The sequence below is a fragment of the Lichenostomus cassidix genome, chromosome Z (assembly GCF_008360975.1).
Source record: "Lichenostomus cassidix isolate B80296 chromosome Z, HeHo_3.0, whole genome shotgun sequence".
Lineage (NCBI taxonomy): Eukaryota > Metazoa > Chordata > Aves > Passeriformes > Meliphagidae > Lichenostomus > Lichenostomus cassidix.
Window position 1 is genome coordinate 2,006,075 of NC_139511.1, and position 26,831 is coordinate 2,032,905.

At 37.6% G+C, this 26,831-nt stretch overlaps 1 protein-coding gene across 2 annotated transcripts in view; it reads right to left on the reverse strand.

The window, feature by feature from the left end:
* The window catches only part of EDIL3 (EGF like and discoidin domains 3), a 222,132-nt gene that overhangs the window by 90,442 nt on the left and 104,859 nt on the right, over positions 1-26,831 (reverse strand). For both annotated transcript variants that reach the window (XM_085043169.1, XM_085043168.1), the window contains 2 exons: positions 20,314-20,442; positions 2,991-3,104 (listed from right to left, as the gene is read on the reverse strand). In XM_085043169.1, coding sequence (XP_084899295.1) covers positions 2,991-3,104; positions 20,314-20,442 — 243 coding nt within the window. The remainder of the gene's footprint in view (positions 1-2,990; positions 3,105-20,313; positions 20,443-26,831) is intronic.

Consider the following 26,831-nt stretch of genomic DNA (forward strand, 5'->3'; position numbering starts at 1 on the left):
CACACTCCACTTTACTCTGATTTTGCCTCATCCTGTGCTTTCCAGAAATGAGAAGCAGCTGTTTTAAATACCATTTATGCCTGAAATGCTAAAAGGAGCCACAGCTAATAGGAGAGAGAGAGGGAAAGGAAAGGAAAGGAAAGGAAAGGAAAGGAAAGGAAAGGAAAGGAAAGGAAAGGAAAGGAAAGGAAAGGAAAGGAAAGGAAAGGAAAGGAAAGGAAAGGAAAGGAAAGGAAAGGAAAGGAAGGGGGGGGGGGGGGGGGGGGGGGGGGGGGGGGGGGGGGGGGGGGGGGGGGGGGGGGGGGGGGGGGGGGGGGGGGGGGAGGAAAGGAAAGGAAAGGAAAGGAAAGGAAAGGAAAGGAAAGGAAAGGAAAGGAAAGGAAAGGAAAGGAAAGGGTATAAAGAACTCCAAATCTCATCCAATCCTTAAACAGACTAGAGATGGTCAAAGTGGTACAAATATGGCCACTAGCTCATTTTAGTGTTATTTTTGTACTCAGTTTCAACCCTTTCCTTCTCAGGTCAGCTGCACTAGTTATTGCAGAGGCTCCTGGGGCTGCTCAGGAGGGTTTGGGGTGGGTGTCACACAAGGCTCCCAGGACTTGGGCGCAGCACAACCATTGTCCCACACCTGGGAAGTGCTACAAGTGAGATAAAATGGAAAGGAATTCTTTTGGAGACTACCTATGGGGGATTAATTGTGATGAAATTAAATGCTGGAATTAAAGAAGTGGGAAAACATAGATGGAACACTAGGAAATACAGTCTGGCATAAAGTAGAGGAGGCTGATGAGTAACATGACAAGTCATTATTGTAAAGAAAGAGTACTTGGGCTATGACAAACTATAGGAAATATTAGAAAATTCATCTGAGAAAAGCAGCCTGCACGACGCACTTTTGCATTTTTTTATTCTAGATCTAGGATATTTTACATACTCCGTGATGTGACTCAGGAATCTTTGAGCTTTGTGAGGTAATTCTGAGACAGCAGTCAGTAATTTACATAATTAGCATAACAGTATTTAATTATATGATTACTGTAAATATGTGTAAAACTTTGATGGTGTAATTAGAATGTGTAATAACTACTTGTAATTACGTAATTAAGTATGATGACATAACCAAACTTCTGATGGAAAAAAAAAAGAGAGTATTTACCATGCCAGCTATAGAAAATGGCATAGTGCAGAATTATAGACATGGTAAACTACATATATTTATATTTATGTCAGTATGAATCCCCCAAAATAAGACCCAGAAAATCAGACTGTGGGTAGCATATTTAGCAATTCAACAGCAGAATTCCTTCACTATTTTGATAAACTGGAAAATTTTTACTTTTTGCACGTATATCTTTTCTGCTCTCAGAAACACAAATATGTTTGTCTGTGCCTATGTATGCATGTGGATAAAACTTAATTCTGTTTAATTCATAAGATATGCAACTTCACACCAAAAAAATTGCATAATGCTACTTATACATGTATTAAAAGAAATTATAAAATAACAGATGATGTTTCAGAAAATGCAATGATCACTTAAGTAATGGCTCTGACTACCCCATTTCCAGCAAAACAGGAGATTGGGTTTATGTGATCTATTATCTGAGCAGTGTTCATGATGCAGCCAAAATACAGAAGGGATAAACTCTGGAGAGATGGATGAGATTCCTGGTAGAATTCCAAATGGCAATTCAATTGCACCTAATAAGGAAATGCATGAATTGCTTCACCAGCAAATTCTGAAAAACACTTTAATAGATAGGGGTTTTTTATAAATTATTTCAGGTAGCCATAGAGACCTCTGAATTCCTCAAAGTAATCTTAATATTTTATTTCTCTCTAGAACTACAAACACATTATGTTGTGTGGCTCAAATATTTTTTTCTGTGGTGTATAGATCTGGGAATTCACTGAGGCTACTTCAAAAAACACATCTGTGGTTATTGGTCCATCCTGTTTTCCTCTCTGTTCTCCCCCACACATCCACAATATGAATGAAGAAAAAAGAATATTTTTCAGCTTTGTTACGGTTTCATTTATTTAGTATTCCACTTGTAACACCTGTTTTCTTTGCAACACATTATAGGATTTTCATTGCACTAGAAACTCCCCTGTTGGAATGTGGATTAGCCCAGTGTTTCAGGTATTTTGAATGAAATATCTAGCACTACTAATGCTAATTGTCAAATACTTTCCTCTTTCTTTCTAAGGTCCTATATCTCAGAACTATATTAGCTTTTTCCACAAGGCCATCATTTTAGCATCTTTTGTTTGATTAAAACACACAGGCTTTCATCTTTACAGTATTTAAAACCAAAGAGCCTCTAATAGCTAACTGTTGAGGTATAATTAATTTTGTGCCAAAGCAGTTAATTTTTTTTTTTTGTCATTTTAGATCTTCAAGATTACCAGCTCTATCATACATGGATAACTCCTTGTAGCAGCAACTTTCAAAATCAGACATTTATGGTGAATTCATAGTGAGTGTAATTGTAAAATCATGTGAGATTTTTCCCAGGACAGTTCTATTAATGACTGTTAATTCTATTAATGACTTCGCCACAAACCAGTGGTCCAAACTGCAGAGACTAGAGACATGTCAGAGCAAATAACATATATTTTTGCCCTGCTCCTAACACTTATTGATATGTGCTAATAATTATTGTTGAAAACAGGATATTTGGTGAGATGTAACCGCAGCCTGAATAAATTTATTGTATTTCTCTACTTTATACTATTTGACTTCTTGTTTGACTACAGATAATGATTTTGCATTTTGCGAATGTTTCCATCTTATCAGATGCTTGGATACATGATAGATTTGGTCTCTGAAATTCCCTCCATTCTGGAAGGAATAAGATGACTATTTTGAGTATTCTCTATTTGTGGAGAAGTATTACCACAGTATATTAAAGCCTTTTTTTCCCTGTAAGAATAAAATCTTATATTTATCAAAAAATAAAATTTTAAAACCATGCTTTACTTACTCTGTTGGCAGTTCCTTCCCATAAATTCACCTGGGCACTCACAGGAGTAGTTGGCAACAAGATCTGTACAGATTCCACCATTCTTGCAGGGTTCAGCTTCACATTCATTCACATCTGCAGGAATCACACAAGATGATGCCAGGATTAGCAGAGAAATGGCAAAAGCAGTAATCACATGTTTAAAAGAACTGAAAAGAACAAAAAAAGAAAAAAACCCAAAAGAATAAAATGTTATTATATCCCATCATACAATGTAATTTAAAGCTTTGCTCAAGGACTTCCACTGTAACTTCTAGAGGACATCAGGGCCAAAATTCACAGTTTGGCTTTAAAAAACCAGATTGAAGTAGTTCTAATGGAGTAATCAGTAGTGATCCTTGCAACTTCAAGCAACGTAGCTACTTCTTTATCAACAGATGCCAGTTAAGGATGTGTCTCAGTTCATCTTAATTCATTAAACATCTAAGTGACAAGGTTGTTTAACCATCTAAAAAATTCCCTTCCTGTGCATGAGTTACTGGGAAAATTGAAACTAATAACTCAGTCTAGAAGCTAGCAAATTTCATTACATTCAAAAGACAGAAAGGGCAGGTAATTTCACTCGAGTTGCTCTTTTCCAACACACTTTGTCAAATGCTGCAAGAATAAAACTCTCCAGTGTTTTTCAAAGTAGTAACCTTAGGGTTATATCAGATATGAGATTCCTTTTCTCAAATGTGATGCAGAATTTTTCAGCCACCATAAATAGGCAGAGGGAGGACATTGATGCATCATAATTAAAATTTTCAATCTCCACATTTACCTTTATTCTGCATGGAGCAGAAATCTTGTATGGGTTTTATACATCTTTGTCTCAAAGGACTGCCCCAGTGCAGTTAAATATTTGAAATTGGGTAGAGGATATGGTAAATATGGTAGATAATATGGGAAATCCCTGGTGGACAAAGAATTGAAGTTATGCTCCTTGCTGTTGTGTTGAATCTCCTTCTGCCCCCAAAGTGCAAATGTGTTTTGTGCTGACATACACAAATTAGAGAAAATGCTACAAAAATGTCTAAATTTTGTGCAGAAGTGGAATTCAGTTCTGTCAATGAAGTTCCCTGAGATTTGGTAGTTTGATAATGTAATTTATGTACTTTCAACTTGCTTTTTTTTCATTTTCCAGGAATCTGTGTTTTGATACAGTGAGTAGGACAATCTTCCCATAATTGTGAACAGAAATGCAGAGACAGACCTTCAGCTAAATGCAAAGGCTAGTTTCAATTGTTTGAACCAGAAAAATTTCAGATTTTTGTATTAAAATTAATGATAGCAAAGGATCTCTGAGCTTCTTTTTAACCCCTCCTGTTTTACTATTTTTCACTTATAAAGATATCACATACTGGAATAATAAAAATTTAGAGTTAGTGGAATATTTTTCTATTTAAAGATGAAGAAGAGGAGCAACAGCTTAGAGAGAAAGAAATAAAACCTGCCAAGGGAAATGACCAAAGAACAGACCTGCTCAGTTCTAAATTAAATTCTTTATACGTATTTATAAAATTTAACAAGATTCTTCAGCTTCCTCTTTGCCTTTTTAAGCAAAACCCCATTAACCTTACATTTTTATCAGGTTATTAATCATTTTAATACAGGGTAACACATTTGTGGGGGGAAAAAATCAAGGTCATTGTGAAGTAAAAAACATTAAGTGAACACATGAACTATCTCTCACTTGGTGAGATGCAGGTGGTAATTTATCCTCTTAAAAGCTTTTCTGTGTAAAGGTAACATGTTATGAAGATTTGTTTTTTCCTAATTTGCCATTCCTGTTGAAATATGTAGGAGGAAATGCACAGCTTTCCAGAATATTTCATATTGTCTATGTTGTGATGGAAAAAATAAACTGAGCTGGAAGTGACAGACATTTTTGAAACAATCCTCATATTTCAACCCCGTGGAACAATCAGCAGTGATCAGAGCAGAAAGATGGAAGTTTTTAATTATTTTCTTTGTTACTGGGCCCCTACAATGATTTTTTCCTAGTAATTTCAGAACCTTGAGTCCCATCATTTCAAACAAATACATCATATTTGATGAACAAGGAGAGATTGTTCATTGCATCATGTCTGACGTGTTTAGTTGAAATGAAAATCAACTAAATTACATTAAAGAATAAAGAACATTCTTTAAAAAGTGTTAAATAACAATTTCTACAGAACTATATATTTCCCTGTTATTATTTAATTTTATTGAATGTGCAGATGTATAACATTTAATTAAGGTTGGTTCCTACAAACTGTGGTGAGATTATGTTCAAATTCCTAGATATCCTAATTATGATGTTACACCTTACACCAGCTGGTGTGTTTCTTTTTTTCTGAAAAAAACTCTTATATAGCTTCTTTTAAACTTTGTTATATTGTCACAAAAAGAGGTAAATTTCACTAGAAATTTTGAAATGCCAAAGTTTCTTGAGTAGCTGCTCCTAAAGGCAATAAAGGCTCATACAGAAAAGCTCTCTCTCTGTTGTCAGATTCTAATTCCTCACTGACCATGTAACCTGCCTACATAAGAAGGATAGAGGGGTTTTTTTAATATAAATTAATAATATACAATAAAGTCAGTGCAGGTTCCTCATGATTTTCCAGGTTAGGTTAGGTCTTAGTGTCAAGGCAGATTTTTGTGCTTTGCACCAAATAAAACACAGAGAGCTGGATGCTGCCAGAGAAATCAGAGCTCCTCACAGAGGGATCTGGTAAACCTGATAAACACTGAGTGAAAAGGACTCATCGAGAGGCAGAGGAAAAGTCTGGGTTTCTAGATAGTGTCTAGGTCAGATAAAAAAACAACAACAAAACAATGATAAAGAAAATGAAATAGGAAAACCTAGAGGAACTACAAAGCCCAAAACTCTGTAACAAACAAAAAATCAAAGAAGAACAAAAGAACTCCAAACTAAACCAAACGAAAAACTCAAACAAAACCACCCCAAAAAACCCAAATCCCCACCCCCATGTCTAACTTCCCAAAATTTCTCTGTTGATGAGGGATTCTGAAATGGAAGGTGATGCAGGAACAAGGAAACTGACCATTTTCTGAAAATAGATTGTTACTTGGATGAAATAGCTTGAAGAGCTGAAAGCGTTGATTAGGAAGTAAAAGCTACGCTAAGGTTTCTTTTTCTGCTGCAGATGATTAAATTTAAATTTCCCATCTCCGAAGATCAATCCATAACCACAAAGTTATTCAGCACACTTCTGTTTGAAGCACAGTCGTGCTTCAGACCCTGGAACAAAACTACAGTCAGAAATGAGGAAAGTAATAGGGAACTTGGTGATTTGGAGGACCATCAAGGGGCAGATTCCTGTGCTTTTCTCTTCCTTTGATGGATTTTATATATATATATACTTATTTAATCCTCTAAGTATTTAATAAAGCATGAATAAAAAGTAGTACTTGCAAAAGTAATATAATTAAAAATACGCAGCCCTCTTTTTGGGCTGTTAAATATAGTAATGTGTATTTTCCTGAAAAATCACCCCCATGAAATGGGTATATAAATTATGTAACTGTTATAAAAAGAAATGTAACCCTTACAGCCATTTGAGTTCTTCAGCAAGCTAGTGGGTATAAACCTGAATTTTTCTGAATAAGGGACCCATAAGCTCGATTCAGCCGCATTTTTTTTTGCCAACACATATCATGTTTTGGCTGTGAGTTCACACCAGTGTCCTGTTCCTGTCCCCTGCCTGCTTGCTCTGTACACAGCCCAAATTCCTGGTTCCTGCCACCTGAACCCTTGTTTCTGATCCAGGACTGCCTTTTGCCATGTAGGCTTCCTGAAGCTCCCTCCTGCTGACCAGAGCGTTCTTTCCTTATCTTCTGATTTTGTCCTCATTTTGGCTTCTGAATCACACTCAGTCTGCTCATCTCAACTCTAAGTCATGTTTAAAACAGTCTTCTCTTGTGATAAAGTGGTTGGCCTGTCACAGATGCAGCATTTATGTTCAAGAGTCTTTACTGGAAGCCAACACGGCCTTTATTAGGAGAATTGATTAAACATAATCCAGTTATCCTTTACTAACATTGCAAATTTTTTTTTTCCCACAATAAAGTCAATTTAGGATACAATTTCGTACAATTTAGGAACAAAAAATGATCTAGCTATAACCTCTGTTTCATAACTGGCTCTTCTACAAAGACCCACAGCCATACACTGGATAAAGATCGACTCACAATCTGAGAAACTTGACACTCCCTTCTGAGCCCCAAAATTTTAATATTTTTAAAGAAAACCAGAAGAACTTCCCTACCTGGTTCTACTCCAAAATAAAAGTTGTAGATAAGTGAAAATGTGTTTAAATATCTTTACTTTTGGAAACTGTTATGGTGCAATATGGGCAAACAGATAATATGGAATGATTATCTTTAAGTTGGGGTTTAGTCTAAGCTATTTTGTAGTTCCTTGATGGTTCTTAGATTTTTAAAATGCATTCTAGGTATTTTTTCTTTATTGTATATTGATCTTGACTTATTTAATTTCACAAATAAATACTCTATCAGTAACATCACACAAGATATATGATCTTGCTTGCAGAACTTTGTAATATCTTGTTATTGTTTAAGCTTGAGCTTTCACATGGTCAAACTTTTCATTATTAATTTCCTGAAATCATGAAATCATGAAAGTCAGCTTACATACTCTTTTTTTGTTATTGGCACCAAGTTGCTCAAGCACTGAATATTTTTATGAAACACTGCATAGCAGTGTTTCATAAGGTCCATTGAAAAGAATAAAATTATACTGGTTTTATTTGTTAAATCATCTGACTCATGAGAAACTAAAATTCACCATGACTATCTTAACAGTGAGCTACTAAGTGATATGATAAAATATGAAAGATTACAGCAATTCACCTATAGAAATACATATTTTCCTTAAGAGTGGGATGCTTCTGTAAAAATATTTACCAAAAAATCCCCCAAACTGAAAGCATTCTACCTCATGTTCGTATGGTTCATTAAAACCATCCTAAACTTTAAAGATTTCCTAAGTTAGGTTAACTTGTTGGGGTTTTTTCTTTCCTAAAAAGCTAATAAATAAATAAATAAATAAATGTGTTTAAACAGAATAAAAAAGCATCAGAAAAAGCACAGTTGGATAACTTTCAATTTTTGATTAAAAGATACAGAAAATATAAACCAATGACATGATGATAATTTATTTCAATAATGTTAATTAGAGGTTTCAGAAAGTAACATGTTTCTGAATAAATGTTTGTCTGTAATTCACATAAACAAATAAGATGTAGCTTCAGCTATGACTAATTCTTGATTTAATTAGGATTATTAAAAAAACCAAAACACTAGTATATGACTGGTGTATTAGGGGTGTGAAACATTTAAAAAGAACTGGGGCATATTCCCATGAAACACAGGAATTTAACACATGTGATTAAATCTGAACTGCATTTACTGACATTCAGCACAGGACAGGCATCTGTTAGAATTCAGTGGTTTGACTGCTTTTTCAAGGCCAGTTTCCTGACCACAGAAGGCTCTAAAAACACTGTGCCAACAAAACCTGCAGGAAACTTCAAGTGTTATGCCATGCTGAAGGGATTCACTGTTCAGATATCCTTATTATCTGATCTTCAAGAAGAGAAGAAAACAGCTTTACACTTGAGACAAAAAAAGGACAAACCTCTCACTCCCCACCCTTAGAGGCTAAATATTGTTCTACGCCTGCCCTGGTTATGCTAAATAATTTTATCCTCCTCCTGGGAGTATTTGGTACAGGATACCACCACAGGACTGCCAGAATTCTTTTGAAACGCAGTACAAATATTTTACTCAATATTATCCTCCACTGGATGGGTCCCTTCTAACCCAAACCAGTCTGTGACTCTTTTGGGAGACAGTAAGTCAGGTCAGAGACTTACTAAAGTTGTGTTCTGAACTCAAAAGAAGCCTTCTAAATAAGCAAGGCAGCAAAATAAAAATAATTTCTGGGCACAAGTCAGATTTTCCTGCTGGATGGTGCATGAATGTTTGAGACATCCTCACAACCAGCATTATACTTTAGGAACTATACACATACCTAAACCAATTTTGGGCAAAATTCAATTTCTCCTGTCTAGAATTCCTTCAGAAACTGCTTCCTAAGGATTCTTACATCTTTTTTCAAAGCAATTTTACCGCCTCTTAGGCATTTTTAGAAATTCCATTTTACACATTTTTAAGTATGTAAGTTCTGTAACTAGCCTTAAAAATCCCAAGAAAGTATTTCATGCCACCTGGTAACAATCCAGTGTTGTTTCCCATCCTATTGGTTCTAAAATATATCTAGGTCAACTTGTTTCAAGAAAAATTGGAACACATAGTATGATTCCCTTCACTTTGATTTAAAAAAAAATCCAGGCTCTGAGAAACTGAAAAGTAAAGACTATTTTTAAGTTTTATTTTAATTGATACCGTCTTAAATTTAGTGTGGTAAGTAAAATGTTTAATTTAGACAAACCAGCATTTTTTATGATGACTAATTTCTCTCTCCACCAGTTAATTTGCCATCTTTTCCACCTATAATTTGCATTTCTCTTCAATATTACTCTGTTATAGTAGCACTGCATGGGTTGTGGCATGTATTTATGTATGCAGTTTAAAATGGATTATTATCTATAGAATTTTCCTACCTTTGCATTCCATAGTGGCTCTTCCCCTATGCTGCTCTCACTTAAAGAAAAAATTAAAATGAAATTTAAAGTTTTGAAGCGAGTCCATTTCCATAGAGTAGTAACTACAACCACAGGTTTTAGAATGTTAAGATTAAATGTACACCAACTAGAAAACTAAAAATTAAAAAAATAATCAAGAAAAAGCCATAATTAACTATTTTGCAGAATACTTTTTCACTTTAAATTGTTTACATCAAAGGATTTTAAATAAGATAGGGCTTTGCCACAATAGTCATATATCTTGTGGTGTTAAAAAAGGGTTTTTTTGTATTTTTGAAGACTCTTTCATCCCTATTTCATTTTTGAAAACTCTAATAAAATAGGTAATGCAGTGAAATTATGCTCTGCATAGGAACCTAGGCTGTGCTTTGCAAAATACTTATCTTTTCCTTATAGCCACTGAAAAGTTATTACAATTTTCTCTGTGGAGTCATACTTCCAACACTGTACTAGTCGGTATTTCCTGATCTTCTATTTACCTGTTTAAATGCCTATTTAATGGCTTTTCATCTGAGGTAATTTTAATCTAATGGAATTTTGCAATAGCTTAGCCAGGACACTCCTTATTAGTTTTAAAGAAGTTGTTACTTTAAAAGTTTTAATATGTACTGAAGCAGATTTTTCATTTTTAATTACTTTTAATGAATACTGGTGTGAAAACCTTCGTCCCATTAAGTAACTTACCATTTAATTTTACACTGTAGAAGTACATCTTCAGGGCAACTCTTCCTAGTGTTTCCAATGAACCTTATTAAAATAATTGGCTATTTATATAACAAGCATTTGACAAAACATTTAAACTGTGGTTGAGGGAAAAAAAAAATCTTATTAAAAAGTGAATCGACTGGTGAATCGTTTTTCATTACAAGCAATGCTCCAAACATCTCAACTTCAGGAGTAACTGGATGATTTGCTAAGAGAGTGTAGGTGGGCATGTGGCAATAAGCCCAATTATTTTCACAATGAGTTTGAACCCAAAACAGTAAATTAGCATTATTTTCATTCATACATGCCAAAAGAACTGTATAACTTCAAAATGCAGTTGCTTCTGCATTCCAGAATAGAATGAGGGTAGAGTTACATTGTTTTTACAAGAGTATGGCTTGGCACATGTTTTTAAAAATGTCATTAGACAAACAAGTCCTGGAAAATACAGTGATGGATGTTCTGAAATGGCAAAGCCAGATGATTGTATTTTTTTTTCACATGTCTTTATTTGATATGCGCAGGGTGAAGTGTAATAATTTATGGACAATCTACAAAAATATAATCTAAACAATCAAAAAAAGTTATCTCTGGGACTTGCATAAGTGCACATGTATGTGCTACACAGAGGTAATTTCTAGTCTTTGCTGATAATTTTCAAATTCAGACCCTTAGTTGTTCATAAATATATGAATGTTTTATTGTTAATGAATCTTCTTATATTTAATCTACCACTGCAAGTTGGTCAATATGACAAGGAAAACCACATCTGCCTCCTCACAGAAAACAAATAATTTCCACCACATCACCAATAACTTTCTGGGTCTTTTCACCTTACACTCTTTCCCTAATTTTGGTGTATCCCTTCTGCAATATTATTCTGAAGCTCCCTTAAGTATTAAATGTCACTGACAAAGAAAATAGAAAGGATGAGAAGGGAGCAGAATAATTTCTCTCTAACAGTGACTACTGCTGGTATGGAAAAGGATGCTGCTTTTAAGTAAATTCTAAAAACTACATGAGAGTAATGACTGACTGCATAAACAGCTCTGCTAGGTACATGAAAGGATCACACAGAACACATTTCAGAGCCAGATGCCACCTTACTGACTTGTGTGGAGAATAAAATGAGATCTGACTAGATTACAAAGCTTACCCATTACCTGCAGGTAAATAACAATTTAAATACTCTTTTTGTGGTGCAATGCATACACATCTGGACCAGGGAACATCAATTCACAGCTAATATTTTGTTGTAACAGGGCAATTCCTGAATGTAATTACTGAATCAAATTTATTGGAATATACAGTTGGCAGTTTCACTTTTTATAGAATCCCAGAATGGTTTGGGTTGGAAGAGACCTTGATGATCATCTAATTCCACCCTCTGCCATGGGCAGGGACATCTTCCTCTATCCCAGGCTGCTCCAAGTCCCATCCAACCCAGCCTTGGACTTCAGGGGTCCAGGGGCATCCCAAGTTAATGCTATTCATGTCCCTCTGCATGTTCTTGTCTTCTCAATTCTCTAGAACCTAGCACTGGCCACATTCTGTGACCTGATCCCACTGAAAACCCCTTATTGCAGTTTGTGCACTTCCAGACAATTCTGTGAGCTGATTCAAACTGAAGCCTGATGGGGGCAGATTTTCAGTGAAGATGGGATCATTATTTTTGGCAGAATCAGACAATAAAAATGTCAAAGCATGACTGACAGAAAGCCACATGCATCCCGTGACATCAGACAGTTACCATATGATAAGAAAATGAAGATAAACAAGTTCTATTAATGGTTTTCAGCATACTTTGAGAGAAACAAATGTTATACCTACATTTGTCAGAAGCATGGTGTTACAGAATTATCAGTGCAGAAGGAAACCCTTAGAGCTGAGGACACAATGCCTGCACATCCCTACACATGTCTCAGTGATGTTTTCTCTGTTGGGTGGACTGAATTTCCATCTCCCACTGGAATGTTTTAAGTCAATTCCTAGTATGTCAAATCCTAGGTATTTTAGGCTGCTGGACTATTCTCTTTTAGATTATTTTAATCTCAAAGGGATCCAGTTCTGCTCTCAGCCTGCTGTCACATGAAGCAAAGCACAGTAAGTAGAGATGATCAGGAGATTTTCTTTAAAAATACACTCCTGACTCAAACTAAAACACTCAGCCAGATGACCTACAGAAATAATTGTATGTTATTTAAGACAGCAGAATAAATGCAAACTGCGTGAACATCCTGGGAATTCATATGAAAATGTGACAGCACTGTGGGCTTTGCTTGAGATATTTCATGAATACCAAGGGATTCATTTGAAATGCAGACTGGTTTCTGCCATTAGACCATTATATCATTATACTCAGCTTCAAGCCCAAGTACTGATTTTTCAAGTTTTGCTTACACAGGTAATGAGTCTGATACAACATTCTTCTCCCCCTCTGTACAAAGCTTGATCTCAAAAGTGTATCCACATGAAAAAAATATTTCTTAAAATTTCAAAAGAGTAGCTATAAACTGAATGTACCCCTGGATCTTCCTTTTAAGATGTTTTTGGCTTCTTCAAACTTCCCATTGGGTCTGTAGTATAAAAACAAGCCCTGATAACTAAATCTGTTTTCTTTCTTTTTATTTTTCAGAAAAATTGCCACGCAAATTGTTCAATTTCCAAACAATAAAGTCACTCATAAAATTTTGAGCGAATTCAGCAAGCAATACCAATATTTTACATAGTAATAGAGAACTGCACAGCCATGTGCCAGCACAAGTTTCTCACACAAATACAATATTTTGACTCTGCATCTCTGACACACCTGTACACACAGATGGCTGAGCACAGCAGTTCCTAGAGGAGCAGAACAATAAAGCCAAGAAAAATATATGGATTACAGAACTAATATTTTTTTCTTTTCCTAAGAGCTGCTTCAGATGATGGTCTGATCCATCTCTGGATCAGACCACACCCCTGTGTGACAAAAATTGTAAGTGATAAGTGTTGTCTCATTAAACAATTAGATTTCATTTCAACATTTCGTGTATATTCATTATCCTCCTCACAGGAATGTGCTGGTGCATCTGTGAGAAACCTGATGGTGCCACAAAGACTGAATACAGTTCTTCTTTTAAAACCTCAAGTGGCTGTGTTGATCCTAAACCATCATGGTGACTGAATTTGACTTGCGAGTTGCTGTGTCTACCTAAGTGGGCACAAAAAGTGGAAGAAAGGGAAAAAATGATGCTTTGTCCAGCTGAACTTTTCCTGTGTTCTTCCTCTAACCATACACCTCTCTACTGTGGTTCATCAACTCTTCTCTTCCTTGGGACTCAGTGCACCCTCAGACAGTTTATTACAATATTTTTGTGATAAAAGGAGGAATGTATGATGTAGACATTACAATGGGGTAACTATTATTGAATTTAGAGTGAACTTCTTTCATTCAGTACCTTTTATTATCAAGTCAAAGAGAAACTTTAAAACATCTCCATATGCTATCTTTTTAATGCACAACATGAACAAATTTAATCTCTTTTGCAATCAAACAGCAATTCCTGCGTTTTTGGAACACTGATTTCTTTCCACCATAAAAAAACCCCAAAACCTAAACTAATCCTTAAGAAAGACACTAATTAGGGGAAGACAGATTTACCCACCTACAAAAAAAGTTTATAATGGCTATTGACAACCTAAGTGACTTTTACACTATAGAAACACACATCTTCTTAAAAGCACCATTCATTACATAGTTCAGTCAGTGCATGGGCTGGAAGGAAACCAACCCCTCTGTTCAATATTGCCATAAAACCCCAAAGCAATCAGGAAGATCTATTTCCTCCCACTACGACACCTTATGAAAGAAACTTAGCATCAAGGGCTGCTTAAGAAAATCCTCAGCTGAATACCCAGTTCTGGTTAAAATAGGGGGAAAAAAAATCAGAAAGAATTCCAATGAAATGCTGCATAAAGAATATAGAAAGTATTGTAAGGACATTCTAACAAATAAATGTTAGAGCTTTCTCTTTAGTATAGGTCACTGTTGTGGTAAAATACACCACAGAACAAAGAAGGTTTCTATGAGGCCTCTGAGAAATGATTTAAAAGTACAAGAAAAAACAACACATGGAATAGAAAAAGAAACAATTTTAACTGGTTGCATAGGAAAAGTAAGAGGGCACGTAACAAATGTCGGTAAAATAACAAGTGGTGTGCAGAAGGCATTCAAAATCTGCTTTTCTTCCAGTCTTATAATAGACAAAGAATGAAACATTTAAAGATGCTGAAAGACAGCAGGTTTGAAATTGAAAAGGGATTTTTTTTTTCAATATGCAGCGAAATTAGACTTTGAAACTCAATGCTATATAAGAGGAAATTGTTAAGATGAGTAATTCAATAAGAAAAAAAGCTCTTTGAAATGTGTATGAATAAAAAGAAAAAACAGTGCTATACAAGTAAATTCTAAGAAGAGTGACACAAAGTTGGTGGGAATATTATACTTCCTACCTGGGACTTTAGGGCAATTTCTTGCTTTTACTGAATCAAATAAAATCTTCAAGTAAGGGGCAAGCTTCAGCTCAGTCACCTACTGCTTTAACTTGGAGATATGTACTTGGAGTTCAAGGAAAACAAACACCTACTTCCAGCTGCCCCCAAATTGGTGTCACTGTGGTCCAATCTCACCACACATTTGTTGTAAGAGGATCCATCAGCAAAACTTCCTCCGCTTTCAACTGACAAACTCGTCATTTTTCACCTCATTAGAGCATTTGCTTTTTCTAGGCAGTTCCCACACGAGTTTCCCTGGATTTCTGTGAGTGGGGTGAACATTTACTGTGCTCCTACTCCTGCCATTTCCTTCAGCCCCCTGACACAGCTTCTATTTTGGGAACATTTTACTGGCTTTTCTTCCAATAGCCTTCAGTGGCTGTTCGTCTTTATTCTTTTATTGGTGATCTTGCTATAGATGTCTTTCAAATGTCAAATGTCACATTTTAGTTGAGTTAAAGTTTAGAAATTTCACAAATAAACAATGACACATCCTTCCTCCTCCCTTTCTTGTCCAAGCTACTGGTCAAACACAGGAATAGTTTTCAGACTTCAGCTCTACAATGATTAGAAGTAAAAGGACATATTTACACATGCAACTGGCTACTGTGCTATACAGTTTATTACTACGTCATTAAATACCTTGTCGATAGTATAATTTGTTAAAACTACTCACTACTAATTTTGATGAAAATTAACCCTCTTCTTCCCCTCAGAATAAAAAGGGATGCCTGGTTTAAGTTTAGAACACCCCAAACAGATATTTTTCTGCAAAGGAGAAAACGTAGTTTGTGTGTGTCAGTTGAAGCATGGGATGAAAATCTGGTGTGGTGCAAATTAAATTAACCCACTTGGCTCTTGGTAGAGCTGCCTTGGAGCAACCTGCATCTGTGCAAGAAAACAATGGGTTTTAGTCTTTAAAACAAGGCAGCTGCATAAAACCATCTGCGGGGAATGGTTTCTGGAGTGCCCTAACACCAAACTGCAGCCAGGAATGGTTTAACAAGAGCATTCATTCATCGTGACACACAAAATCCGTGCCACATTCTGCAGCCTTCTCACAGGAATTCCTTCCTGGTGGCTGGAAAAGTCACTGTGATTCTGCCCCTGGGTGGGGTAACCTTGGATGTACAAAAAGCTAGGGAATGAGGGGCTGGAAGGGCCTGGGGGTGCTGGTCAGTGGGCAGCTGGACATGAGCCAGCAGTGCCCTGCAGCCAGCAGGGACAGCCCTGTCCTGGGGCTCAGGCCCAGCATGGCCGGCCGGGCCAGGGAGGGATTGTCCTGCTCTGCTCCGGGCTGGGGAGGCCTCAGCTGAATGTTGTGTGCAGTCCTGGGCAGCACAGTGTAAAACAGACATTAAACTGTCAGACAGTGTGCACAGGAGGCCATGGGGATGGGGAAGGGCCTGCAGGGGAAGCTTTGTGAGGAGCAGCTGAGGGCACTTGGTGTGTTCAGCTGGAGGAGACTGAGGGGAAACCTCACTGCAGTTACAGCTTCTGGTGAGGGGAGAGGAGGGACAGGGACTGAGCTCTGCTCTGTGGGCACCAGGGACCCAGGGAATGGCCTCAAGGTGTGTCAGGGAGGTTTCGTTGGAGAGCGGGAAAGGTTCTTCCCCAGAGGGTGACTGGGCACTGCCCAGGCTGCCCAGGGAATGAGCACAGCACCAGAGCTCCAAGAGGGTTTGGACAATGTTCTCAGGGATGCACAGGGTGGGATTTTTGGGGTGTCTGTGCAGGGACAGGGATCTGACTTGGTAATTCTTGTGGATCCCTCCCCACTCAGGAGATTCCACAACTCTATATTTAATGTGTTTCCCAACACGTTGTGTAGCAGATGTGAGCATCACAGGCCATCCATGATGTGGAGGAGGAAAGCAGAGAGCTCAGTAAAACCCTGGGAAGGGTTTGCTTACATTATTAAATGTGTTTGATTAATAACCCTTATTCTTGGAGTGCAAGGCTTGTAGCTGTGTCTGGCAGAGTTAATGATCCTCAGAATATAAACCCACATGCAAATCAAACCCTTAAATCTGAACCCTTTATTGCTTCAAACCTGAATTTTCCTGGTTGGATCTCTGTCATTTCAGCTAGTTGAGTGGCAGCCAGTGACATATATTGTGACTAATGCCTCAATTTCCTACTTTTTCCAGTAAGCAGTCTCTACCTGATAATCATGATAATGCATACCATATATATCTCTCAATTTCTGGATTTTTTAAATTTTTTTTTTTGGTGTGTGAAAAATCTGTGTTTCGTAGTTTGCAAAAAATCTGTCCATTTCATTTTTTGGGGGTATTTCCATGGATTTTGACTCATTCTAGGCTGTTTAGTATAGAATCACAGACGGGTTTGGGTTTTAAGGGACTTTAAAAATCATCTCGTTCCAACGCCCAGCCATGGGGAGCTTCTCCAGCTCTCCTGGAGCCCCTTTGGGCACTGGCAGGGGCTCTGAGTTCTCCCTGGTGCCTTCTCTTCCCCAAGTGAACACTTCCAGCTCTCCCAGCCTGGCTCCAGGAAAGCCCTTGAGATGAATCTTCATTCCAATTAGATAAATAAATGCCTCTAAAATAATGGCGGAATATATAGAGAATAGCTTTTCTGAGGATATCCGCACAGAAACCTCTCTAAGTTTCTACTTGAGGCAGACTTTCCTGGTTTTGGTTACTTTACAAGCTTTGAAATGGGAAATTGTTTCTGTATTTTGCCACGGGGTAATCAAAATCTCCTCAGACAACCACTGCCAATTAATATCAGTTTTGCAATAAATCAAGAACATACAATCAGTAAAATTGCTAATGATCTCTTTTATAGTTTACATATTAGTTATTGAATGGGTAAAAGCTCAACTAATCTCAGAAATACTGACGCGGTGTTTGTTGATGTGAATAGTAAAATACCAACTTTGAGAATGCATCTCAACTGCAAAATCAATCACCTAGCTTAATTGATTTGGCAACAGAATGTTAACATGAAAGAAATCCAAGATAAAAAGCCTTGTGCAAGAGAAGCATAACACAGTTTTTGGAATTCCTGACAGTGTAGAAGAAGAGACATGCCTTGCAATGAGATCATTTTAATTTAGCTTTCTATGATAAATTCAACAGACTTCTTACTTGATTTACAGTGAGTTCAGAATTGAATTGCTAAACTTCATGAAGCACAGGAATTTGTACCAAAGGAACTCAGTGAATTGAGCTAAAGTGATATTGTATAAAATGTTAAATTAAGTCCACCACTGGAAGTCCCACACTTCTCCCTGATTGCAGAGAGCTCCCTGGCTGCCTCTCACAGCTCTCATCCCCAGAGACCCTCTGAACTCCTGGATAGGGTATTTGATTTATCATCCCATTTTATATCAGATTATCTGAAAAGGACTGAATTTCATTCTCCCCCAAAGAGTAACTGTTCACATAAACTTGTCTTCTCTCAAATCAGTTCAGCTTCCTGCTGGGGTCGTGATTGCCTCTCAGTGAGCCTGGGTCAGCTGTGTGAGGGTTTTGCTTGGTTCTGAAGTTGATACAAACACACTTTGCTGATTATCAGGATCATTAGCTAACAGCTACATACCTGAATATTTTTAAAAGGGTGCTGTGGACCCAGCAAACAGCTCTGATAAATCACTCCGTGATGCACCAGATGTATGTTCTTTGCTCATTAATTAGGTGGCAAAAGCTGGTACTTCACAGACAGCTCGTGTTCAGCAATGCATTTTGCTTGATGAAAACCTGTGGCATTATTTACTTCTTTAACAAAGGTCACCTCCTCGATATTTGATGGAGGAAGTGTTGTGTGCCACTGGCTGGGCCCAGGATGGAGCATCCCTGAGAACATGGATCCATGTGAGGGAATGTTTTCACATGGGCTCATCCCCATGGCTGGACATCAAATACTCATTTCCATGCTCCCAATGGAAAAGTGTAGAGTTTCACGTGATAAAATCCCATGGGATTGCCCACATTACCCATGTGATTTACTGAGAGTGTGACCTAAGTTAATGAAATTGAATATTCATGTTCCTGTCTCTGGAGACATTTTCCACTGAGTGTTTAAGGGACATAACAAACATGAAGTTGTTAGTTGAGCTGGACTGTATTGGTCCCTGACACTTCAAATTACAGACAAGTATTTAAATGGAGCAATTAATTCAGGTAGGCTGGATTCAGTGCTTATTCACTCTGATCTGAATGACTGAACTAATTTTTACGTGTGAGTGGAACTGGATTCTTGACTATTTACTTGAGTTTTTTACCTTCTGAGTAACAGCTGGCTTCCAAATGCATCAACAGTGTAAAATTTTAAGAACCATGCTGCCCTTGGTGTAAGAACTATTCATGCACAAAATAAAACCCCCAAAAATTCTCTCGTGAGCTTCTCCTCAGGCAAGCACTTGTTTTAAATGAGTTTTGCATGTGAAAAAACCCAGCTTCTGTTTAACTGACAGAAAATGCAGATCATATTTACAGGTTAGCACACGACCTGCTCAGTGACTAGCAGATGAATATCCCTCACTAATTGGTTTTGAGTGCTGGTGGGGTGGTGTGAGAAGCAGAAAAGCTCCTGACTCTGCATAAACACCACCCAGCAGTAAAAAAAAAAAAAAAAAAAATTTCCTGAATTATCAATGATGTTTCCAGCACAAACTCAAAACACAGCCCCATACCAGCTATTGTAAAGAAATTTATCTCTGCTCCAGCCAAATCCAGCACACTCAAAACTTCTTTCCCATATGGCTAATTGTCAGTTCTCTAACTACACACTGTAAGACAAGGATACTGACCTGCTGTTCCCAATAGGACCTGAAAATAAGAAATATTCTCCAAAGAAATGATACCCTCTGGAAAGAGATCCAGCAACTGGAATTTAATCAGGGTTAAGTGTACATCTGATTTAAATCTGGAGGTTCTGACCTTGATTTTAGATACTGTGATTTAAAACATTTCTTCGTTATTGATAAAAACATAGGCAAAGGAAGACCTAGAAGACATATTTATACAGAAATTTCAGTTATTATTTTCTTTTTTTCCTAGCATTTATCAAAGCAAACTCACAAACAGCACTGACATAAGAAGACATCCCTACAATTTCAAATATGCTTTTGCATTAAATTCTTTCAAAATGTGTTTACCTTGTCCTTGCCATGGCCTAAAACATGCACAGCAAATTATTCAGTGTTGTGTCCAGTGGGTTGGGAGTCAGGTCACTTTCTGAAGGCAGCAGCAGCATTCAGAGGTATTAGCTTGCTCATCATATAAAGGCCAAAGTCTGATATACTCCAGAAAACCAGATCCGATATTAATCCTTAACAGTGCAGGCAATAAAAAGGCTCCTATCTATAAATACAATAAAATTTACCATGTGGAACTTACTGTGCTGGCAGTGAATCCCATTAAATCCCCGTGGACATTTACAAACATATCCTATGAACGTGTCGCCTCGGTACGCTTCGCTAATTTCACATATCCCACCATTATGACACGGATTGGGAACGCAGGGTCCTGAGAGAAGGGGGAAAAAAAAAGAGAGAGAAGTATGTACACATCCACAATAACAACCACGATAATTTCAGTCATTTATAAGCATTCATTAGAGAAATAAAATGCCTCGTGCAGGCCTTTATATTCCGCCAACTCAGGAAAAGACACCCTTCACTTACTTCAGATAACTTGCCAGCACGGATTTTTATGAACAAGGAAAAATATGAAGTGTGTCACTACTCATTAATCACAGCATTATTTTTTAATGTGAGAGAAGACAGGAGACAGTGAAGCTAAATCTTGCTCTCCTGTTAAAGATAACAGGCATTCTAACTTTTGCACCACTGAGGAAATAGGTATTAATCAAACATGCCTATCATGCACGGAGTGACATGTACAATGTCCCTGAATGATCACTACATGTCAAGTTAGCAGTCTGAGGAGATCTTTGCAATGGCTCTGGGTGACTTTCTGAAATGTGAGTATCTGGGCCAGCAGTTAGCAGCTACCAAACCAGCTCTTCCTTTTCCACTGAGTGCCTCCACAGCATATCCACTGCAAGATGATTTCAAAAAGCTCTTCTGACTAAATGTTCCTTTTCCCCAACACGACACATGCTAGGATGCATAAAATTTCAGCACAGAGATCTGTTAGGATTGCAATTACTATAATTTTAAATACCTTTGTATAACAGAATTGTCTGACCTGAGGTTTAGAGTTTACTCATTTAATAGCACTGTAAAAGAGCTACTTACATTTTATTATCTTACTAATACTACCCACAATGTGACTCCTACCAGAAGAAAATATAATTTTGATGATTTTTTTCCTAATCTTATTTTAATGAAATGGCAAACATTGTTTGGAAAGCCCCATGTGCAGGTTTGGCTGTGAAAAGATTTGTGAATTCAATATAAAGTATGTTATTTGCAGCCTTTGCCATGTACACAGAAAGGTGATAATCACTGCTTGTTGAAATGCAATGTCATAATCATTCACTCACTGAGAAGTGGATTTGAAAAAAAACCAAATCAAACAGAAGAGGAATCTACAGGATAATTTGACAAACAGGGAGGGATTTACAGAATCAGTGAGGTTGGAAAACACCCGCAAAGCCATGGAGTCCCAATTGTGCCCAGTGCCCACCTTGTCCCCAGCCCAGAGCACTGAGTGCCACAGCCAGCAATTCCTGGGACACCTGCAGGGATGGGGACTGCAAACCTCCCTGGGCAGCTCCTGCCAAGGCCTGAGCACCCTTTCCATGGAGAAATTCCTGCTGCTGTTCAAGCTGAGCCTCCCCTGGCCCAGCCTGAGGCTGTTCCCTCTCCTCCTGTCCCTGTTCCCTGGAGCACAGCCTGACCCCCCGGCTGTCCCCTCCTGTCAGGAGCTGTGCAGAGCCACAAGGTCCCCCTGAGCCTCCTTTGCTCCAGGCTCAGCTCCTTTCCAGCTCCCTCAGCCACTCCTGATGCTCCTGACCCTTCCCAGCTCCGTTCCCTTCCCTGGACACTCTCCAGTCCCTCAATGTCCCTCCTGACCTGAGTGGACCAGCACTGGACACAGCACTCGAGGTGTGGCCTCAGCAGTGCCAGCACAGGATGGTCACTGCCCTGCTCCTGCTGCCACACCATGGCTGGCACAGGCCAGGGGCCACTGGCCTTCTTGGCCACCTGGGCACCCTGGGCTCATGTCCAGCTGCTGTCAGCAGCACCCCCAGGACATCTCCCAGCCCCTCTGCCCCAGCCTGGAGCTTCAGGGGATTGTTATTCACCTTACTGAACCAGCAAACGAATTAATTGAATGATTTAGACTTGAAAGAAATGTAAGTTTAGTCTTTCTGAGGGTCTGCCTGTTCATGTTTTCAGCTACAAGCCCAGGTCTGACAGAGTCTCACAGCAGCACCATCCATCCAGGCTTCACATTAGTGAGAACCGTGCTCTCCAAGCAAATATTAATTTGCAAAGTGTGAAAATTGACTGAATGATGAGGATGTCAGAACATATTCCCCAGTTTTTATTGCCCATGTGGTTACTGCAATTTGAGAAACCACGCAGGTGCACATTTCTATTACAACTTTTGTCATCAGCCTGTTCCAAGACACAACCCTGCAGAGGTTTTGCTGGTGTACATCATTAAACATAGGATATGTCTCACTGAACCAGGAAAATAATGGACTTGAAAGTACTGTGGATTATTCCAAGTGGAATTATTAAGAAAACAATGGCAAAAATCATGAAGATGAAAACAAGGAAAATGGCTGCTGCCTGTTTTGCCTTTTCCCATCCACATTCTGTATTACACTTGAAAAGTAAAAGTACACTACGTGCTCAATTCTAGGAAGAGTCATGTCTTTCAAGTATTACTGCTTCTGTTCATGCTACTTCTCCTTCACAATAATTTGGGAAGAAATGTGTCTAACAATGTGCACTTTTAGGCTCCCAATAAATATGAAATGTGGATTTTTTTTCAAGCCTCTATCACAGTGCTGCAGTTTGGGGAGTACCTGCAGGCAGCCTCATATGTTAATTGTTTCTATGCAAGCAGATCTCTAATCTTCCAAGAACAATAAATCTTTTAATAATTACTTTCTCATTTTGCTTCTACTTTCTCTGTATGGCTTGTTAAGCACACGTTCAGCCTACGTTCATTGATTTTCTTTATATTTTGCATTTTCTCAGATCAGTCCAAACTACAAAGGCTCAAAAGGTCATCTGAGGTGCACAGTGATAAATATACTGGTGCATGACAGTATTTCTAACTAATGTTTTTCTTCTATGAAGCCTTTCTTCTGCAAAACAACCCCTCACTAACAACTTGAGCATTTTTTTTTTCCTGATTGTGGTGGTTATGGACAAATAATAACATTATTTTTAATATAAATGTCGAGTGTTTTGCTTTGAATATTTTTGCTTGCTTTTGTTGTTTTTGTTAATAAAAACTGGGAGTTCAAAAATGATTTTTAGAGCAACAAAACATCCTCATTAACTGTGCTGAAATTAAAAAATGAAAATCACCTAGTTTTCATTAGTTAACATTCATTTATTGATAAAGTCATGGGTTAGACTAACCTATGTTCTAAATGAATGAATGATTGAAAATTAAAGAGCCTTTGTCATCCTACCACTGCTTCTCCTAATTCTCCAGTGGACCAAATTTTGAGTTCACACATCTTCAGGATATTAAAGCTGCAGGAACAACCAAACATATGATAATTTTCTATTTATTTATTTTTATTTATTTAAACTGAGTCTACAGGACCCCGATGCGATTTCTGCAGATTTGAGTGTCCTGAAGGATCTATGCCTAATCCTGCCATCATTCCTCCCAAGCACCAAAAATGGTGTGTACAACACCAGGGGATGAGAAGTCCCAACCAACCTCCCTAGGGATATGTAGGCTTTTAAACAACATGGTATCGAATGCTGGATAATTAATTCCCTGACAGTCTGATTAATATGGTCTGTTATTCAGATCTATAGTAGACAAGTTAAAAAATATCCTTTTTTTACTAAAAAAAAGGGGAAAAAAACCCCAAACAAACTAACAAAAAAACCCAAACCAAACAAAAAACCCAAACAAACCAACAAAAGAACAAACCAAACATCTCAACTAATTTTCAAAAACAGTGGACTTCAGGGATTGGGTTTTTTTGAATCAATAGTGCTGTAATACTTTTACAGGTAATCTTTAAATGGCTTCCAACACAAAGAGAACAACAACATTTGATCAATATTAATGAGCAGAGGAATTCAATGGTATGGTTTCCAGGCATTTTTATCCATGTTCATATAAAATAATGTCAGCAAGATTAATTGTGCACTCAAAGTAATAGATCTATTCACTTTGCTGCTCTTTTGAGTCCTTCTTTGTTCAGTTCCAGGGGTATTAGCCAACATAATAAGTATAGTCCAAAATACATCATTCTGCTGTTCAACTGAAATCCCATGCTGTTTCTGAAAAAATATTGAAAGTTAACTTAAAGCATAGCAGGTTTTAAATTTTAGATGTTCTTACTAAAACCTCTGAGACTTTATAGATGTATGAATCAAACAAATGCATCCTCAGCAGAGTTGCAAAGGGGCTCAAGGCAGATCCATGTTATCTGTTTTCTCCTTTGACAAGAAGAGGCAACGAAAAATTCGTAATAAAATCTTGTGTCATGCAATAGTGCAGTGGAAACTGCATATTGGAGAGAAACCATCAGTTTGTCTAGAGAAGTGAAGCCAGGAAAGCAAGGAAACCTGTTCAGTGATAGGCATCTGCTTCTAGAAAACAGCAGAAGCATTTATTTTGCCAAATATAAAATCTGATGATGCTTTGGTGAGGAAGGCATTCAAAAATTTCAGGGGATGTCATTAAGCAAGAAATCAGCATGAGAACATCTTCCTCACAGAGGGATTCCCCAAACTTAGAAAGGTGATCAAAAATCAAAGCCCACCTGTTCTTACTAAGTCATGATTAAGTGACAAATATGAAAAGTGTAAGGAGAAAATAAAGAAAAAAAAAAGTATACTCCATTGGAGTGAAACATGCAAAGTAACCACATTTTTTACAAGTAAAATTAAGGAAAATGAAATAAAAATGTTGATCCTTTTGATGGTATCAATCCATTTTCTCTTTATGTAGAAATAATATGACTTCAATGAAAAATGCAAAATTAGATATTGACCTTGATATACATCAAGACAAAGATACAAATCTAATTGCTTCATTTACGTTGTGGAGTATTACTGAAGTAGGATTAATAGATAATGTTATTCTGATGATATAATGAGCTGCAAATCCCATCAAAACAAATATAGGAAGCTATCATCAAACTAATAAAAGGTATCAAATGATTTTGCTTTTTCATTTTAAAGAAAAGTACTCTCCAGCTGTGTGCCTTTGTGGCACCAGCTTAAGTTCCTCTTGGCTTTACATGAATCTCAAATAGGGTTTTTCCCCCCTCTGATAAATTTAAATCTTCATCAGAGGTCTCTCACAGTTTTAACATCAGTAGTTGGAATTTTTCCTCTACGTTTGGATCAGAGATGATACTTTAGGTGCTCTCTGCCAAAGCAAAGTCTTCCAAACAGGTTGTGACAGAGGTTACTCATCAGGAGCTCCTGAATTTTGGAATTAGTGTGTGCAAAAGAAGCCAGGGTCAAAACCAACTTACTGCAACATTCTGGGAAGGCAAGAATCAGCCTCCTTGCTGCAGGAGCCAGCAGAATGACACAAGCTCCCCATGGAGAGGAAATGAAGGATTATCACACTGAATTAGGCTCAGTGTCCAGGTAATCCAACACTCCACTGCCCCTGCTCAGCACCTCCTGCAGCCTGAGCACAAAGCTGAACCATCCTCATATGGAAATAAGCAAAAATCTGCGCTAGATATTTCACGAATATTTGCGATTGAGATTAATTTCTGAGTCTTTGTATTTGATATAATTTTCCAACATATATATTTCCTTCACACAGTTAAAAACTACACCACCATTATATGCACAGATGATGGACCACCTTTTTTTTTCAGAAGTACATTGACCTTTTTCTTCCCCTCATCACCCTTTTTAAAACTCAGAATGGATTTTTGAAAGGTCTGCCCCTTCAAATGTGAGATTGCAGAATTCACACTTCAGCAGGAACAGATCCAAAGTATAACATATTCCTATTCAAAAGAGACCATCTTCCACAGAGACACAGAGAGGACCATTCAAATGCAGCAGGAATGTCCCCACAGGTTCTGACAGAAAACAGCTTTATTGCACAGAAAGGTCAGGGATATAACAAAAGCTTTTGAGGGTCTCTGATCTTCCTCACTCTTACTACTCTGGCTGTTTATTCAATATTATTGTGAACATTCTACCTGGGACAGAGGCTGGTTTTGAGTGCCCCCACCTGCATGCCTTGCAGTGCACAGTTTTGGGGACATTTGAAGTTTCCAGCAGATGTGCTTTTGACCTCCTGAAGGCACTGCAATCATGAAAATACCTTCTAGAAAACTTGCTCATTCTGCCACTAAAGTATGAAGCACCAGCAGTAATGAACTAATACTTTGCAGTCCAGTATTTGCTTCTTCTTAGTCCAAAACCAGAATATCTCCTTTTTATGGTTTCCTTTTTGAATTTACCCCTGTTGCTTTCTATTTTACTGTGTTAGGATACAAGTTGTGCTTTGTATCAACAAATATGTATTGACCTACATCTTGCTTTTTATTTGGTTATTTTAACCTGAAAAAAATAGGCACTGCAGAACATAATTTACAGTTTATGTGGAATATTGATAACAATAACTGATTGCTGCATGTTATTCCAGTTAATGCATGTAAGCAGAAAAAGTAATTGGATCACACACACTATCATCTCATGAACATTCTCAAAATACCAGCTTTGGGGAAAAAAAAAAAAGAAAAACCTATTCAGCTTGGCTCA